This window comes from Meriones unguiculatus, chromosome 3 (assembly GCF_030254825.1).
Source record: "Meriones unguiculatus strain TT.TT164.6M chromosome 3, Bangor_MerUng_6.1, whole genome shotgun sequence".
In the NCBI taxonomy this organism is placed as follows: Eukaryota; Metazoa; Chordata; class Mammalia; order Rodentia; family Muridae; genus Meriones; species Meriones unguiculatus.
The window spans coordinates 11043359-11062125 of NC_083351.1; the positions used below are offsets into that span (position 1 = coordinate 11043359).

The 18767-nt window shown below is 44.3% G+C and overlaps 1 protein-coding gene across 1 annotated transcript in view; it reads right to left on the bottom strand.

The window, feature by feature from the left end:
• Fbxo42 (F-box protein 42) overlaps nucleotides 1–18767 on the bottom strand; it is a 50994-nt gene that overhangs the window by 8980 nt on the left and 23247 nt on the right. The window contains exon 4 of the mRNA XM_021629925.2: nucleotides 15610–15744. Coding sequence (XP_021485600.1) covers nucleotides 15610–15744 — 135 coding nt within the window. The remainder of the gene's footprint in view (nucleotides 1–15609; nucleotides 15745–18767) is intronic.

Here is an 18767-nt window from a genome sequence, read left to right on the forward strand (position 1 = left end):
GAATAAATTAAAATTTTTATTATTTTTTTGTTTTTGTTTTTTTGAGACAGGGTTTCTCTGTGTAACCCTGGCTGTCCTAAAACTGGCTCTGTAGACTAGGCTGGCCTTGAACTCAGAGGTCCTCCAGTTTCTGCCTCCCAAGTGTTGGGATCAAAGGTGTGAGCCACCACCACCTAACATTTCTCTCTCTCTCTCCCTCAAAACTATTATTCCCTTTTCTTTGTTAAGAAAGGGTCTCATGTAGCCCAGGCTGCCCTCAAACTTGCTGTTTAGCTAACTAAGTATGACACTGAACTTCTGACCTACTGCCTCCACCTTTTAACTCTTACAGTTGTGAGTGACCATGCCCAGTGGGCTGCTGGGGATGGGCCCAGGGCTTGCTTCATACCAAACACACACCCACTGGGTCACATCCCAAGCCCCACAATCTGTTTTTCTTTATTCTATATTATTTCTCATTGCAAAATTTTGCCTTCCTGGGGGGAAGCCTCTTAGTTCAACTAGAAAAATCTAACAAATACAATGAGCTAGTTCAAGTTACTGTACTCCAAAATTACTCATTTTGTGAAATATAAAACAAAGTTTCATGTCCTCTCATCTCATTTGGAATTTAGAGGTACTTAATGGCCTGGAGGTGGTGGTGGTGCATACCTTTAATCCCAGCACTGGAGAGGCAGACAGAACTCTGATTCAAGGCCAACTTGGTCTACAGATCCAGCTTCAGGGCAGCCAGGCTACACAGAGAAACCCTGTCTTTAACACCATCCCCCCAAACCAACCAACCAAACAAACAAAAAAAGAGAGCCAAGCAAAAGAGCTGGTCCCACCTTACACCAACTATAGCACTTGGGAAAGTGGCCTGCACCCCACCAGAGCAGCACAGTAGAGATGGTCCTGGTGGCAGGGGCATGGGTGAGCCAGCCCAAAGGGAGTGAGAACAGGTGAGTTGGCCCTGCCCTTTGCTGGCTGTGACACTCAGGTGACCTGTCCCTGTCCCTCACCTGGACAGTGCTGGAGAGCTGTCCCAGATGTCACGGGTGCAGGAGAGCTGGTCCTGATGGTGTGCGCATAGGAAAGCTATCAGGCTGACCAACTCGGCTACCATCCAGGCCCAGATCCAGGGCTTTGGGTTAGCTCATCCCAACATCTAACCTGGGCTTTGGAGTTATTTTAAAGAGGGCATGATCTAAAACATTATGACACCATGGGTAAACACTGTTCTTTTGGGGATGGAAAGATGGTACATTGCTTTACACCTTCAGGCAGAGGCAAGTGGAGCTTTGTGAGTTCGAGGCCAGTCTGCCAGGACAGCCAGGGCTACACAAAGAAACACTATCTCAAAAAAACAAAAACAAAGGAGTGATCACTGCTTTAGCAGGGACCTGACTTCAGCTCCGAGCACCCACTCTGCCAGTAACTCCAGCTCCAGGTACGTTGACACCCTCTTCTGGCCTCTATAGGCACTGCACTCCTGTGGTCCACAGGACATTGCAATACATTTCTGTCTATTCTGGGCTAAAGGCCTTGGAGGGAGAGGTATCATCTGTCACCTACTTTAACTCAATGGTTTGCTTAGCACACTGCTGAAATAACCTGTTCAGCATCTCTCAATAACAAACTATCTTGGGGTAGAGGGGCTCTTTCTTTGTTTCTTTCTTTGCTTTCCTTCCTTCTCTTTTCCTTCCTTCCTTCCTTTTTTTTTTTTCTTTCCCTCTCTTCCTTTCTGCATTTTCTGAACTGAAACCCATCATGGAACTTAACTAAAGATAGGTCCCTCCTCTGTGCTAAAACAGAGCTGGCTCCCATAACCATGACATAGCCTGAAGGCAGTGGTTGCCATCATAACATGTTAAATCTAAACATTTCTCTTTTTTAATTTTATATTTTTGAAACAGGGTGGTTTTATGTAGCCTTGGCTGCCCTGGGATTTGCTCTATTGACCAGGGTGGTCTACAATTCAGAGATCTACCTGCCTCTGCCTCCCAATTAAAGGTTTGTATGTCACCACCCCTGTTCAAATATTACTTAGTATAAACCTGTCTCTCCAATTTCCCCCCTTTCTATTTTATTCTTCAGTTTCAACAAGATCAGACAAGTTGATATAAAAACTCATTGAAGTTAGAGCTTGAGGATACACACACGCACACACACTCTCACACACGCCCCTTAGACAAGGTTTCACTATGTGGCTTTGTTTTGAGATGGGATCTCCCCAAGTGTTTTGTTGGCCAGGGCAACTTTGAATTTGCTTCAATCTTCTAGTCTCAGGTCTCAGGCTCTACAGTGATGGAATTACAGGCATGTGCTGTAATATTTGCCATGGCCAAATATATAAAGGTATATATTTTCATTCCTACACCCACACTTTGCCTTTAAAAACATCACTGAGTAGTTTATGGATTGCCCCAATGGCAGAAACTTTAGCACCTGCCATGAGAAGCAGGCCAGGGGCATGAGAACAAAGAACTCCATAGGCGCTGTTCCCAGTGCCAATAAAGCCACATGAAAGATCACTGCATGAACAGGGCAACATTTACCAGTTAAAAATTAATAACATAAAGAACAGTAAGGACTCCTGTCTCCACTGCAAGCACTTTTGATGCAGTTTCTGGGGTAGAAGAGGTTGCCTCTGATAACTTGTTAATTGCAGTCCTAGTCAGGGACAGTGAAGACAATGTTGCTAGTCACAGACATTCCCGCCTGGAGGAATCAGGAAAGCCCCACTAACCTTGAAATTGCCAATCTATTCACTCTCCATGAGGACCAAAGGTTACACAGATCTTTATGGGATAGTTTCAGTTCTTTTCTCCAGTAGCAGAGAATACTATCCACCTCCAAAAAGCATGTGTTCCAGAAAAGCCCCAGAAACTGAACAAGAATTCCTTTCTTCCTTCTGCTCTTCCTCACACACCCTGGGACCACAGAACAGAGGAAACAGGGCAACATTGCCACTTCAAAAAGGTAAGATCAGTAAACTGTGCCTCCAAAGACAGTAAGGGGAAGCCAGAGATGCCAGGGAGCGGTGGAAAAGCCCTCAAATCAAGCACATTTCCTCTACTTCTGTTCTGAGTCAGTCAGAGAGGAAAGAACACACAAGGCTTGCGTTCTGTGCCTGAGGTTCAACTGCCTGCCAGCAAGAGAAAGGCAGGCTGTAGCTGATCAAGGACAGACCTACCCCTGAGAGGTGCCTGAACAACAAGCTCTTCCTGCTATGACCCCTGCTTCCCAACAGGACAGAGCAGGCTCACCTTTGAGAATGTAGGACAGGAGCAGAAGGGATGGAGGCATGGACACGCATAACGTCCCTGGCCTTAGACTCTAAAAGAAGTGGGAGTAGAGGCTATGCCCTGAGCCTACCTCATGCACATCCTAACAGATGGAGTTGGCAACATTAGGTGGAAATGAAGTGATGACAACCAGCTGGCTACACTGATCCCCCATTTCTTCCAAGACCTGCTTTTACCATTCCCCTGGACAAATCCTGGTCAGGGGGACAGATCTACTTGCCTGCCCCAGAATACCAGATTCCCTTCTCCGGTGCCCCTACTCAGCTAGGCATTCCCACCCAACCCTTCAAGAACCAGTTCTGGTGATGCCGCATTTCATGGACACCCACAGCTCTACCCATGCACCACACAGCATTCTGTTTGCTTCTGTCTCTTTCCTGTGTGTTAGGATGTCTCCTAAGGATAGGTAACGCTACTGCTTGGATGGTACTGGAGCCCCTGGTTTAGTCTTTGACGCTCACTAATCCTCTACAGAACAAAATGACTAATGTCTAACATGGTAAATAAAGAGTTACTCCAAGTCTGCATCCATTCAGAGCTCAACTGAAGATGCTTTTTGGGTAAAAGGACATTTAAATCATCAAAACTGGTATACATGAAAATCCACAGTCTTGGGGATGGAAAAATGGCTCAGAAGTTAAGAACACAGGCTGTTCTTCCAAAGGTCCTGAGTTCAATTCCCAGCAACAACATGGTGGCTCATAACCATCTATAGTGAGATACGGTACCCTCTTCTTCCCTACAGGCACACATGCAGGCAGAATACTATATAAACAATAAATAAATCTTTTTTAAAATCCACAGCCTTGGGGCTAGAGAGATAGCTTAATGGTTAAGAGTACTGGCTGCTCTTGCAGAGGACCTGGGTTTGATTCCCAGCACTCACAAGTGGCTCACAACACAAATCCAGCTCCAAGGGATCCAATATCCTTTTCTGGTCTCCTTAGGCACCAGGTACACATGTGGTGCAAAGACATTCATGCGGGCAAAACACTTACAAACATACAAGTTTTTAAAATGTAGGTAAAGGCCCACAGCCTTCCTGATAGACGTTATAACTTCTGCCTTTTACAATGTCAACTTCGGTCCCAGAATATATAATGGCAAAATAGCCCTATGGGCCTGGTGTGGTGGTTCACGCATTTAATCCGAGCACTCTCTGGAGGCAGAGGCAGGTCTAAGTAAGTTTGATGCTAGCCTAATCTATATAGGGAGTTTCAGCCCAGCCAGGGCAACACAGAGAAGCCTTGTCTCCAAAATAAATATGTAAACAGACAAAAAAAATTTAAAGTATATCTTAAACTAGGTGACCACCCATGGCTCCTGTGGTAGGCTAGTACTGGTGCTGTCCATGGTTCTTGCTCCTGGCATAGCACTAGAACCTGCGGCTGAGCTGAGGCCCAGGCACCTTCCTATACGGGAGCTGCTTTAAGACAATGCTCTGGCCTATCTTGCCTGATAGTAGATGATGAGAGTTTCATTTTGGAAGGGTCTTGCCTCATACCTGGGAGGTAGGAATGCTGCTAAGAGATTAGGAAGACTGAACAGAGGCCTGGATGGATTTCCCTGTACTGTGTGAGCCACAGACATGCCAGGAAATCTGGATGAAAGCCCAAAGCAAGGGCAGCCTGAGGTGGAGAAGCTTCTGGGATCCACAGACGTTCTGTGTTCCTTCCCACCTATGCATCTTTTCTCACCTGTCTCTTTTTAAATATATTTTATTGTATTTTATATGTATTGGTGTGAGGGTGTCAGATACCCTGGAACTGTAGTTACAGACAATTGTCAACTGCCATGTGGGTGCTGGGACTTGAACCTAAGCCCTCTGGAAGAACAGCCAGTGCTCTTAACTGAGCCATCTCTCTAGCCCCTAAAACGATTTGTTTCTAAAGTGTTTTGCCTGAGTGTGTATGCCTGTGCAGATGTGTGTGGAGCAGGTTTCCTGGAACTGTAGTTACAGGCAGTTATGAGATGCCATATAGGTGTCAGGAATCAAACCTGGAGCCTCTGCAGGAGAAGCCAGTGCTTTTTAACTGTTGAGCCATCTCTTCAGCACCACTCCCCACCAAGCCAATAAGTCTTAAAAAAACAAAACAAAAAAAAAAAACAAAAAAAAAAACAAAGCCAGGCATGATAGTGTATGTCTCTAATACCCCAGCACTCCTGAAAAAGAGACAGGCCAGTAAGAGAACTCCCTGTGAGTTCCAGAAGTCAGGTCTATATAGTGAGACCCTGCCTCAAACAAACTGGTAAAATGGACCCCATTGTTGTTATATGATGTCATAGGTACTTTAACTAGTAAACAAATGGTAGTAGAAGTAAAACTTCTTGGAGTGAGGTTCTGAGAAAGGAATCCTTAGGTGTTAGTAAAGATACTTGCTGCCCCTGGGTTCAATCACTGGACCCTGCATGGAGGAAGGAGTGCCATCTCAGAAATGTCCTGAGCACCATACACATGCACGCTGCTGCTATGGAACTCCGTAAACCAAGGCCACAAAATAAGAGATCCACCGCTTCCGTCTCCCGAATGCTGGGAGTAAAGGCATGGGCTGCCACCACCCAGCAAGGGTGGCTTTTTTAAAAGCAATCATACTTCACATAAAATTCAGTCATCAAGTCACTAACACATATCAATAAAATAGCATTTTAAGATTTCAGAAAGCTTATTTAAACAGCAATAAAGACAAGAAAAAGGACACAGAGTAAGAGCCACACTCAACAGAAAGGTATGACAGAGATGGGGAGAGGAAGTCCCAGGGCTCTACTTGTTTGAAAAGGAGACTCTAGGGAGGGAAGATCAACCTCATTTTCCAGGGGCTGGGAGACAGCTGACTTCCGAGCTCTGAAGGATGAAGCAGCCTCCCACCCAGAATTTCCAGCTGACACCTGAAACGTCAATAAATGACCAATCACAGTGCTCATCTGCTCAGCAAGAGCAGGTGATCTTTTCCACAACAGACTATGAGCCGAGTCTTAAACATACTAGCTTCATTCAAACCACATATCGAGAAAGCATAAATTAAAAGTGCCTCAGGATAAAACCTGAGTTTCCAGTTAGAATGGCTTTCTACAATTTTATTCAAGGCATCAATGAAAGGTTAATGTCTAGATGGCACCAGAGACACATAAGACAAATGCCAAATGAGTTCATTGGGTCCTAAGCCACAAGACGGTATTAGGGGACTCCATGGATAGCTGAGAGTAAACGAGGCAGTGCTAGATGGGTGACTTGGGAGTCGTACTGCACAGGCAACCCACAAGCAACCAGGAGGACATGGTACAGACTGCAAAGATGAGGATTCTGCTTATTTTCAGTGACATTGTGGGATCTTAACTCAACTAAAAATCAATTTAAAAGGCTCCTGAGTTTGACTAAATGACTCAAAGTCAAAGGATGAAGGGCTCTCAGCACAGAACAAAAGCCAGACATTTTAGTAGTCAATGCATTTGGTAACCAAGAAAAAAAAAATTAAAGGTAGAATCAAGTCTCCTCATCACAAACAAAAGAAAATAAAAAAGATAAAACAGTGAGCTGGAGAGATGGCTCAGTGGTTTAGCACTGGCTGCTCTTCCAGAGGACTGGGTACAATTCCCACACCCACTGGGTGGCTCAGAATGATCTGTAACTCCAGTTCCAGAGGATCTGAAGCCACTTCCTCCTTTTTTTTTTTTTTCTCTCCTTTTTCTTGGTTTTTTTGAGACAGGGTTTCTCTACGTAGCCCTGGCTGGCCTGCAACTCTGTAGATCAAACTGGCCTGGAATTCAAGGATTCACCTGCCTCTGCCTTCTGAGTGCTGGGATTAAAAATATGGGCTACCATGCCCAGCCTGATGACCTCTTTTGGCTTTGCTGGTCACTGCATGCACATGGTGCACAGAAATGTATACAGGCAAAATATTCGAGCGCATAAAACTAACCAAGTCTGACTACCTACATCTGAGCTAGACAGCAGGAACTCAAGCTGTACTTGAAGGATACACAAGTCCTTCTTCCAAGTGTTTGATGCTCATCAGTTAATAAACACTCACTCGACCTTCATCAATCCCAAATTCTCAACACATTTTTGTGGGTGACAATTAAAAAAAAACAAAAAACAATTTAAGGCTGGGTGTGGTAGTGCACATCTTTAATCCTACCACTCAGAAGGCAGAGGCAGGTAGATCTGAATTTAAGACCATCCTGGTCATGTTTCAAGTTCCAGGACAGCCAGAGCTATTCAGTGAGACCCTGTTCCAAAACATAAACAAACAAACAAATTAGAAAATGGGTAGGTAGATGAAAAACAACCCTTAAAGAGGACTTTCCTGCCTATGGGTATGTTTTCTACCTGCCTTTATTTTGTGTGAATGTATGTGCATATGTATGTATGCCATGGTGCACACATGGAGGTCACAGGAAACCTGCATTAACTGGCTGTCCCCTTCCACTATGAATGTACTGGGGATCAAACTGGTCATCAGGCTTAGTACTGCTGAGCTATCTAGCTGGCCTATTTTTCTCTTCTAAAAGTACAAATCCAGGAGGGTGGTGAGGTGGCTTAGTGGTTAAGAGCACTTGCTGTGGCAATTATGAGGGCCTGAATCCAGTATCCATAAACAAGCTGGGAATAGCCTCATTAGCACTTAAAATTCTAGTGCTGTGGGAGGTAGAGACAGGAAGACTACTGGGGTTTGCTGGATGCAAGGGGAAAAAAAAAAGAAGCAAAAAAGCTCCATGTTCAGGGAGAGACCTTGACTGGAAGGAACAAAGTAGAGAGTTACAGAGGACACCTGACACCCTCCTCTGGCTTCCATGTGCACACCTGCACATGCACCCACCACCACCACCACCACCACCACCACCCCCCCAAACCCAGATCCAACATCTTAACCCTAAATCCTCACATTAGAAAAGTGAGTCTCCAGCCAGGCGGTGGAGCACGCTTTTAATCCCAGCACTCAGGGAGGTAGAGGCAGGCAGATCGCTACTGAGTTCAAGGACAGCCTAGTAAACAAAGTGGGTCCAGGACAGCCAAGGCTACACAGAGAAACCCTGTCTCAAAAAACAAGGAAAAGAAAAAGAAAAAGAAAGAAGAAAAGTGAGTGAGGAGCAAAGACTCTACACCTAAATATGCCAAGAGATATGAAGGTGACCTGCTGTATCTATTGTTTAGAAGCTTATCATTTTTCTTACAGAGAACACAGGAGCTATGAAATTCAGAGACACATAGCTCAGAGTGTGGAGCTGCATGTAAACAGGAAAGCAGACTGCAAATCTTTGTCCTTGGGTAAATTCTTCTAAAACAAGATTCTGAGCCCACAAGCCAGTACTGAGAACCCCATGTGAAGGTGCAGAAACTGGGAAGGGGGCGGGGAAAACACTGGAAGATTCTATGGGAGAAAGTGGTGGGAAAATCAACTGAGCTCCAAGGCTATTTAAGACATGACAGGCTGAGTGCAGCATTGCTAATATTTATAGATTCCATCAGTATTTAAAGCTGCTTCTAACTGAGGAAACATGTTTCACCAACTGAAATTCTCACTTTCATACATAACAGTGGGGTAACCTTTAGGAAGTTTTGAAAAGCAGAACTCTCAAATAGAAAATTAGTGATTTTATCTTGATTCAAAGATATAAAAGGGCACTATGACTTACAGTTGTTATTAAGTAGGTGCTGGAATTAGCTTTAGTGTGAATTACTGGTAACTTATCTGAGAAACTGGTTTAAAGATTGGTCTTGAAACATACAGTCAAAGAACGGCTTATATACCTTGGGAATTAAACACAGGCTTAGCCAAACAAGCCTGATTACGAATTAAGGTGCCACATTTAAACAAGTCTAGAAGGTCAGTTCATTTCCTGGAACATTTTGGCAAAGACTAGAATTATGTACACACAATTGCTCATTTACAAGTAGCCATAACTTCCAAAGACTTCTCTCTCTTTCCACCCTCCATTATTTTATGAGTGATAGAACAATCAGTAGAACGTCTGTACGAGGTCCCACTGCTTAGCACCTGGCATCGCACATCCCCTTATTCCTATCAGTGGCTGGTCAAGCTTCCCATCTCTGCCAGCTCCTCCACTGGATGGCAACCCCCCCCCCGTCTGACTAAGTTACTTCCTCTAGAAAATTACTGTCACTGGCATGCAGACATGCTATAAAATCATAGCCACGTCTGGCCTAGAACTTGCAGTGATTCTCCTGCCTCTGTTTCACAAACATAGGGATTACAGGTATTCACCATCACACTTGGAAAATACACTGCCATGAAAATACAACTCACCTCTCAATGGGCATGGTGGCACACATCTTTAGTTCCATCACTCAGGAAGCAAAGACAAGTGGATCTCTGTGAGTTCAAGGCCAGCCTCGTCTACATGGTGATTTCTAGGTCAGCCAAGGCTGCATGCACAGTGAGACCCTGTCTCAAAAACACAACTAAGAAGCTGGGTGCAGAGGTGCACACCTGTAATCCCAGCACTCAGGGAGGCAGAAGCAAGTGGATATCTGAGTTTGAGGCCACTCTGGTCTACAGAGTCCCAGGACAGCCAAGGCTACATGCAGAGACCCCATCTCAAAAAAACAAAAGGCAGGAGAAGGAAAAGAAAAAGGCAACTAAGAGCTGCAGAGATGACCCATGCACCTACTGTTCTTCCAAAGGACCCGAGTTCAGTTCTCTGCACTGACGTCAGACAGTTTTTTGTTTGTTTTTTTATAACACCTGTAACTCCAGATTCAACACCTGTGGCCTCCTTGGGTACCAACACTTGAGTGCATACATCCCCATACTCCAGAGACACAGACATATATAATCAAAATAATAATAAATCTCAAACAACTACCTTTCAATTCTATGCCCATGTTAATTGGCACCTTACTCTCCTTTCTACTCTACAGGCCACAGGCAGATTCCTTTAGCTCATTCTTAACCTTCTGATCATACATTTCTCATCTAGAGACCACTACCCTCACCCAAGGACAGACACTTCCTGAGATGCTTGCAGGCCGTTGTTCACATATGATACAAGCCACGTTTCATTTCCCTCAACAAGTTTGGTTGACCCGACTGCACTGGACGTGTTTAATCATAGGTAGGCAGGAAGTTCGACAGGATGTATGCTTGCAGCCAACTGGACAAGGCAGGCTTGCTTTATAAGTACCTGGCCAATGTAGCTCAGGACTATTTTCTGGGAACCCTGAAATGAACCTGACCAGAATCTATCATCCTGGCTAGTATTTAATTAAACCTTGCTTCAGATTTGGTGGTATTAACAACACCTGTAATCTTAGCATTTAAGAGGTAGAGGCAGGAGGATAAAATGTTCAAGTTCAACCTCTGCAACAGGAATCAAGGTCAGCAGAGGTTCCGAGACCCTATTTCAAAAAAGTAAAATAATTAGGCCTACTCTTCTCTCCACTATGTATCCTACTCCTGAAAAAGACTCCATTTTGTATCTAGCTACTACACAGGATGTGAATGTGTGCCTTGACTGGCCCTCTCTCCTATGTCCAATCCACCAAGTTCATTTTAATCTAAAGATCCAGCTGAAAGTCATCTACTTTGGCCTCTCTCCACACCAAGCCTTCACAATCTCTAACTGCTCTCACTGTGATGGGGCCTCCAACCTGTTCTCTTTGATTGACTTCCTTGTTTTCGTGACTTCCAGGAGACAACAGCACAGTTCTTTGAGATCTCTTTGTCTTGTTTTTTTTTTTTTTTTAATTTTAATTTTATATGCTTTAGTGTGAAGGTGTCAGATCCCTTGGAATTGGCTTTAACAGACAGTTGTGAGCTGCCATGTGGGTGCTGGGAATTGAACCCAGGTCCTTTGGAAGAACAGACAGTGCTCTTAACCACTGAGCCATCTCTCCAGTTCCTTGTTTTGTTTTTCAAGACAGGGTTTCTCTGTGTAGTCCTGGCTGTCCTCAAACTTAGAGATCCACCTGATTTCATCTCCCAAGTACCGGGTTTAAAGGTATGACCCACCACTGCCGGCCTGAGTCCTCTGAAATCTAAATTGGATCTTTATAATCTTTTCTTGAAATTTTTAAGCAGCTCCATTTTAGCTCCTAGTTACCACTCTCGCCCTTACTCTTTCTGGTTTGAATAAGAACGGCCTCAAAGGTGTGGCCTTGTAGGAAGAAGTGTGTCAGTGAGGGTGGTGGGCTTTAAGGTTTCAAAAGCCCAGTCTCTCTTGGCCTATAGATCCGATTTCAGCTACAGCTCCGGCGCCGTGGGTGCTGCCATGCGCCCTATGATGAGAATGGACTAAACCTTTGAAACTGTAAGCCAGCCCCCAATTAAATGTTTTCTTTATAAGAGTTGCCTGTGGTCATGGTGTCTCTTCACAAAAATAGGGCAGTGATTAAGACACTCATGATGAGCCAGGCACCGTGGTGCCGCCTGTAATCCCAGCACTCAGGGAAGCAGAGGCAAGTGGATACACAGAGAAACTTTGTCTTGGAAAAACCAAAAACCACCCCCCACCACCAACAAAAGAAGACACTCAGGACGTGAGTGTCAGACATTTCCTCTTTGCATATGAATTCCCCCCATCTCTGCGTCAGTTACCACAGTGAGTCTCCTGTTTGTATTTTGTTGCTTGGTTGTTTGCTGTGCGTTTGTCTTGGCTTTGCTTTACTGCTCCAATGTAAGCTCCATGAGTTCTCTGGAAAAGTCTGATGTGTGCCAGCCGCGTCCTCTTTCCACTGTGAGGTCTGCCGTCCTCCCCACCCCGCCCCAGGTACAGCACTGCTGCCACCCCAGTGGACCCGAAAGCCTTGCCCAGAGGCCTGAGCTAAAATGCCACCCCGGTGAGGACTGCCACAGGCTTCTGTGTGACACACCAAATCGACATGGAAGAAAGCTGCTAGAGCAGTCATCACCGTGAGCCCCTCCCAACCAGAAGCGCTCTACTACTTGCTTGAACTATCTCTTCCAGCAGCCAAGTCTGAAGACTGAATACACTCAAGCTGCAAGCTTGACTGCTTCAAAACCAACCCCCTCACCAAAAAAAAAAAAAAAAAAAAATCAGGTTGGCACTCAGGATGGCAGATACATTCTTTCAGAGAATCATTTCAAAGGATTTCAGCCTAAATGAGAATTTCATCAGATGCTGTATTAAACTATATTTTTTTGTTTTTTATCTCAGCCAGGTGGTAATGGCACATACTCCCAAACACTTGGGAGGCAGAGGCAGGCAGATCTCTGAGTTTGAGGCCAGCCTGGTCTACAGAGTAAGTTCCAGGCCAGCCAGGGCTACACAGAAAAAACCTGTCTTGAGGGGGTAGGGGGGGAAGTTATCTCAAAAAAACTCCCCTCAAAACACTAGGCTCTAATTAAAAGTTAGGGTGAAGTGGCAACTAGATTCTTTTAAGGCACTTCAATAGAAAATGACTTTAAACATTCAGTAGCTTATTTTAAAAAGGAAACAGGTGTAGTGAGAATTCTGGAATTCCAGAATTCTCTAATCAACCCCTAAAAAATCACAGAAATATAATAACAACATGTTTTTGTTTTAATCCCAGGTGTGGGGGGATATGGGGCTGCTTCACAGCAGCTGACTGTGATTTGCCTCATGCTTTAGCAGAGGTGTGGTTTTGCCAGCTGCAGATAGTTTCTGCAACTGTATGACTTTTGGAATTCTGGGGACTTTTCAGAGGGTATATAAATACTAAGGCCCCCCAAGAGGCAGGGTGGGTTATTGGTTGGTTATTGGTTGTTTCTGGTCATGGTTTGTTAAGTAGTCATGCACAAAGAAGAAACAACAAGAAGAAATCAGACATCATGATGGTAAAGATCAAACAATCCCCGTAATCAGCAGGAAGTAGTCTAACAATAATGTTACCCCTTTCAAACCCAGACTTTACTCAGGGATCTCTTTTTTTTTCCTTTCTATCCTTTTTTCTCTCCTATCTAGTGTTAGGGGGTTGAAAGGGTGGAAAAAAGAAGAACTCACAAAGTAATCAAAGTTCAGCTACAAACAAATCAACCAACCAACCTAAAGAAAACCTTATCAATGACTATTATTCTACACAAACTCTAAACTACCAAACCGGCAACTCCTCCAAGTCTATCTACTATGGGGATTTCAAAGAATAGCCTTTAAACTTAGCGGTTTAACAGGCTGGAGAGACAGCATGTTCTGCTTCTGCAGAAGACTCAAGTATGGTTCCTAGTATCCATGCTGGTTGCTCAAAACTGCCTAAACTCTAGCTCAGCAAATCTGACACCCTGCTCTGGACTCTGCAAGCACCCTCCACACACTACATAATGGGGAAAAAAATAAATTCTAAACAACAAAAACTTAGTGGTTTAATTATAAAGTGAAGTTTCACGTGTATCTTAAAGGAATTTATGAAGGTCCCCACCCTTGCAGAGGAAGGAACAATATCCAGGGCGGATGATCAGGGTGTGAAGTGAGGTGACAAGACATAGGCAGAATCAACACTGTGACTGAGACAATCAAGGCTGCTTTAAAATGGTGTCTGGGCCCTGTGCAGATACAGTGGCCACAGGGTGCTCAGGCTGTAAAGACATTCTACACCTTTGCATGTGTGTCTGTGCACCCATGTGTTGGGTGCCTGTGGAAGCCAAGAGAGGGTGTTGAGTCTTCTGGAACTGGGGTTACAGGCAGGTGTGAGCCACCGTGTGGGTTCTGGGAACAGAACATGTGTCCTCTGAAGGAGCAGCAAATGCTCTTAACCACTGAGCTATCTCTCCAGCCTCAATGTTCTACACTTTAGAATCTCTAACTCCAGGCGCTGGAAACATCTCAGCAGTTAAGAGCACTTTGTTGTTCTTGCAGAGGACTGGGGTTCAATTCCCAGTGTCTACATGGTGGCTCACCACCATCTGTAACCCTGGTTCCAGCAGATCCAGCAGGCATGCACACAGACAAAAACACATAAATAAATGTTTTATTTAAAAGAAGAATTTGTGATTCCAAATACTTATTAATCAATACTTCATTACATGTAATAGGGAACCAAGGGACTAGAAAAGGAGACGTTCCTAAGCATAAAATCCTGAGCCTAAAATAGTACTATTTAGCCATACTTTCAATACTTTTTATATGGCTCCGCACAATCCCAGTCCTGCCCTGAGTACTCTAGTAACCCTGTCTGCACGCTCCTGCTCTGTTTGCTTACTACAGGAGAAAGAGCAGAGCTTTCCACTGTGGAAGTAGAGCTAAGCCTCTGGCCACTGCTCCACAGCAGCTGTTCTGTAAACACAGAGTGTGAACTGGCTTTTCCAGCCTTTAAGACAGGTTCATCCAGTCCACACTTTTGAGAGGTGCTGTAACTCAGTTACTGAGAACTGAGATTATGCCACAAGTGAAGCCCCTGCCTCCTCATCAGTGTCCTTTCTAAAGGGCCAAACTGACCCCAACCTAAGTCAACTAGCATGGCAGGGCCTAAGTAAATGAAAAGTGCCCAAGGAAAACCCAAGTCTCCTTGGTGCTGACACTGAGTTTCAGCCTTGAAAAAGCAAATGAAGAGTGTCAGGGGAAAGCCACCAATGAATCTAGGGAGCATTTTATATCTCAGGGACTTAAGTTTCTCTTTGGTATCACCACCTCCCAGTCTTAAGACTGACACTTCAAACTGACAGGACAATCTCGTGAGTGCAAAAACAACTGTTTTGTTTTTTTTAAAGGAAAGATTACATCACAAGGAGAAAAGGAACCTATTTTCTGGCGTAACCCTGCCATCCTGGGACTGTGTAGGAATGCACCTGCTATGGAATCTTCCCACACTGCTGAGCAACCAGCAGAGGCATGTCCCATACACTCCCCAAGTATCCAAGCTGGCAAGAACAAGTGTTATTCAGAGACCTCAGTCCTGGGACAATAGCTCCTGTCAGTCAACTATGGTTCTCATGACTCTGCTCTGTTCGTCAACTTCATTCCAAACACAAATCACACCTGTGCAAGTACCTGAGAAAACCACACCGATGGATTCACACAGTAGCACAGTGATGCTGGACAAATACCAGTATTAATACTGATGATAAAACACAGTTTATTTTTATCTACTGAGACAGGGTCCTTTTATGTAGTCCTAAACTCTATGTATCCTAAAACTCTCTAGGTAGACCAGAGTGGCCTCAAACACAGAGAACCATCTGCCTCTGCTTTCCAAGTGATGGGATTAAAGGTGTGCACCACTAGACCCAGCTACAATTTTATTCTTACTGCAAAAATTTAGATAAGTATATGACCCTAGGCACTTAAACAGCTGATTTGACAAGGAACCTGGGATACCAGTAACATATGCTTGAGACCATGCCAAGAAGTCCTCTGGGGAGAAAGCAGAAACCAGCAGTCCATTCCTTACCTGAAGCCAACGGTCGAATCCATTCTTTGCTGTTTAGGTCGAGCCTCCAGAGGTCATTGAAGGCGGCATTGCAGCTGCTCTGGGTGCAGCCTCCAAACACATACATAGACTGATTGGCATCATAATAGCACGCACCTACAGGGATAAAGGAAAAAAGAAACAAAGGACTGCAGCTTCATTTTGATATCTCTAACTTTAAACCCTAACCTACTTTTTCAAAACTCAAATATTCCACACATTTCAATAGCTCTGTACCAAATTTCTATCCCCAGCAATGTGCCTTCCCATTGCTCAGTGTCATATTATCCTTGACCTTAAGAGACAAGCCTCCTTTGCAGCCCCTAAACACTGTATTCTGGGCATCAAGCACACCAACAGTGACATCACAGAGCAAGCAACACACATTCAGATGGTGGCTTCAAGAGTGAAGCTTCTTTGAGCCTGGCTACATCACTAATCAAAACTACCCTGTTCCCTAAGGCAAAGCAAGCCAGGGTCACAGAAGTCCTTCCTTTGTCCCCAAGGACTTCCCCCTAAGTTTTGCATTTTCAAATGAAACCTAAAGCAGAAATTGTTATATGAAACACAACAACTGTAAAAACAATTTTAACCAGTGCCACAAAAACCACACAGACATCAATGTAACTAAAGCAAGACAGATTTTGTGAAGCAAAGGAAACAGCAGCTCAGGCTCAAAGAAACTGAAGAAAGCAGCCAGGTGTGGTGGTACACTCCTTTAATCCCAGCACTCTGGAGGCAGAGGCAGGCGGATCTCTGGGAGTTCGAGGCCAGCTTGGTCTACAAAGTGAGTTCAGTACAGCCAGGCTACACAGAAAAACCCTGTTTCAAAACAAAACAAAAAACAAACAAACAAAAAAGAAAGCGATTGAACCCTTAACCCCTTAGGCATGCTAAATCTAAGAGAACCTGAAGAGAACCAAGGCCAAAGAAGAGCCAAAGTTGGTAGTCAATCACATGCTCATCACCAGAGTGTTCCCAAGAAAGAGGCAAAGGAAAGGACTAAACCCAGAAAGACCTAATCCAGAGTTCAGAGAGGCAGGAAAGCTGCCCTGGCATCTCCTTCAAGTCTCATCCAGTCACTGTCCCTAGGAAAGGGTGAGCACAGGCCCTGCAGCCCTTTACCACCTGGGCTCCAGAAAGCAAAACTTCCTCCATGTGCACAAAGCACTACACAGGCTGGGAGGAGTCACCCCATGTCACATGGAAGGAAGGACAAGAGTAAAAGATCCAGAGTTCTCAGACACTAGTGCTTGGCTGCAGTGATCACCTGGCCATGTGCAGGTGCACTTAAGTCTCAATTATGATACCACTTATTCAGGCTCAAAAAAAGGAAAACGCTCCTACCCAGTACCTGCTACCATTGTCAGTCACAGCAGTGGTGTGCACCAGCTCTGGGAGTTTCCCTTTGCTCTCATCTCAGCCAGCTGTTAGGCGTGTAAGCAGGCTCATTATGAAGGTTAGAAAGCAGCTGAATAAAGCCCCGAGCTCCCCAGTAAAGGGTAAGTGTTCCCTCAGCTGTCACTCTAATAACAGAAGTGTAGCACTGTGACATGCGCCTCACTGCTTGCCCAGCGCTTACTTCAGTGAGATAAGGAGCTTTACAGGTTCTGTTTTTTTTTTGTTGTTGTTGTTTTTGTTTTTCTGGAAACAGAGTTACAGACCTGGCTGGCAGGGAATTATGTAGCCCAAGCTAACCTAGATCTCACAGACAGCCTACTGAGCTACTGAGTGCTGAAATTAAGTGTGCACCACCACGCCAGCTTTCAAATGTTAACCCTTCTATGGACTCTCTTTTAGTTTGAAAAATAATTTTGAGGGGCTAGAGAAATGGTTCAGAAGTTAAAAGCACTGGCTGTTCTTCCAAAGGACTGGGGTTCAATTCCTAGCACCTACGTGGAGGTTAACACCTATAATTCCAGTTCCAGGAATTTGACACCCTTTTGACATCTGAGAACACTGCACACACACGGTGCAAAGACATACATGCAGGTAACACCACACACATACGATGAAATAAATTAAAATCTTTTAAATAATAATTTTGAATCTATACCTAAATGAGTACTTTGACTTCATAACTCTTTTTTTTTTTTAAAGATTTATTCATTTATTAGGTATACAATGTTCTGCCTGCATGTATGCCTGCATGTCAGAAGAGGGCACCAGATCTCATTCTAGATGGTTGTGGTTGCTGAATTGACCCCAGGTCCTCTGGAAGAGCAGACAGTGCTCTTAACCTCTGAGCCATCTCTCCAGCCCCCTCACAACTCTATTTTAAAAGCAGAGTCTAACATGGTCTACAAAGCAAGTGCCAGGCTAGTCAGGACCACACTGTGAACTCTTGTCTCAAATAAAAGTAACATAAATAGAGTAAAAAGTAGTCTAGTAAAATTCCATTGCTCACAATTGTTAAGAACTCCAAACGGGCTAGAGAGATGGTTCAGTGGTTAAGAGCACTGGCTGCTCTTCCAGAGGACCCAGGTTCAATTCCCAGCAACTACAAGGCAGCTTACCAACTGTCTGTAACTCTAAGATCTGACACTCTCACACAAACACAGATGCAGGCAAAACACCAATGCACATAATTTTTTTTTTAATTTTTAATGATTTAATAACAAAGAAATAAGTTAAAGGGCATGAGAGAAATGAGGATAATAAATCCTGGTTCTACATCTGGATTCCTGTTAAAGAAACTCACCAGATCTGTGTTATCTTGGTCCCACAGAGGTCACTGTGCAGCCCAAGCTTGTTTTGAGTTCATGGTGATTCTCCTGCCTCAGCCTCCTGAGTACTAGGATTACAGTTATGGATTATACTATGGATTCCACCTGTCTTGGAAGGGACTAGTAATTCCAATATCATGAAGAACTAACTAACAGCATTCTAGAGCTTCTGAAATGTAACTCCTGTTCATTACATTGACACTTGATAAAGCATGTCCAGGCCAGTAAAGACAGCTCAAAGGGTAAAGGTACTTGCTATCCAGGCCTTGATGACCAATGAGCCATGTGGTAGTGCACGCACACACACGATAAGTAAGTAATAAATGATAAGGCAAGTCCCCAATTTCCTAACTAGGATCATCAAGTCTAGTTTATGTCACCCTAAGTCTATACACAAACTCTCAGTAGCAGCTT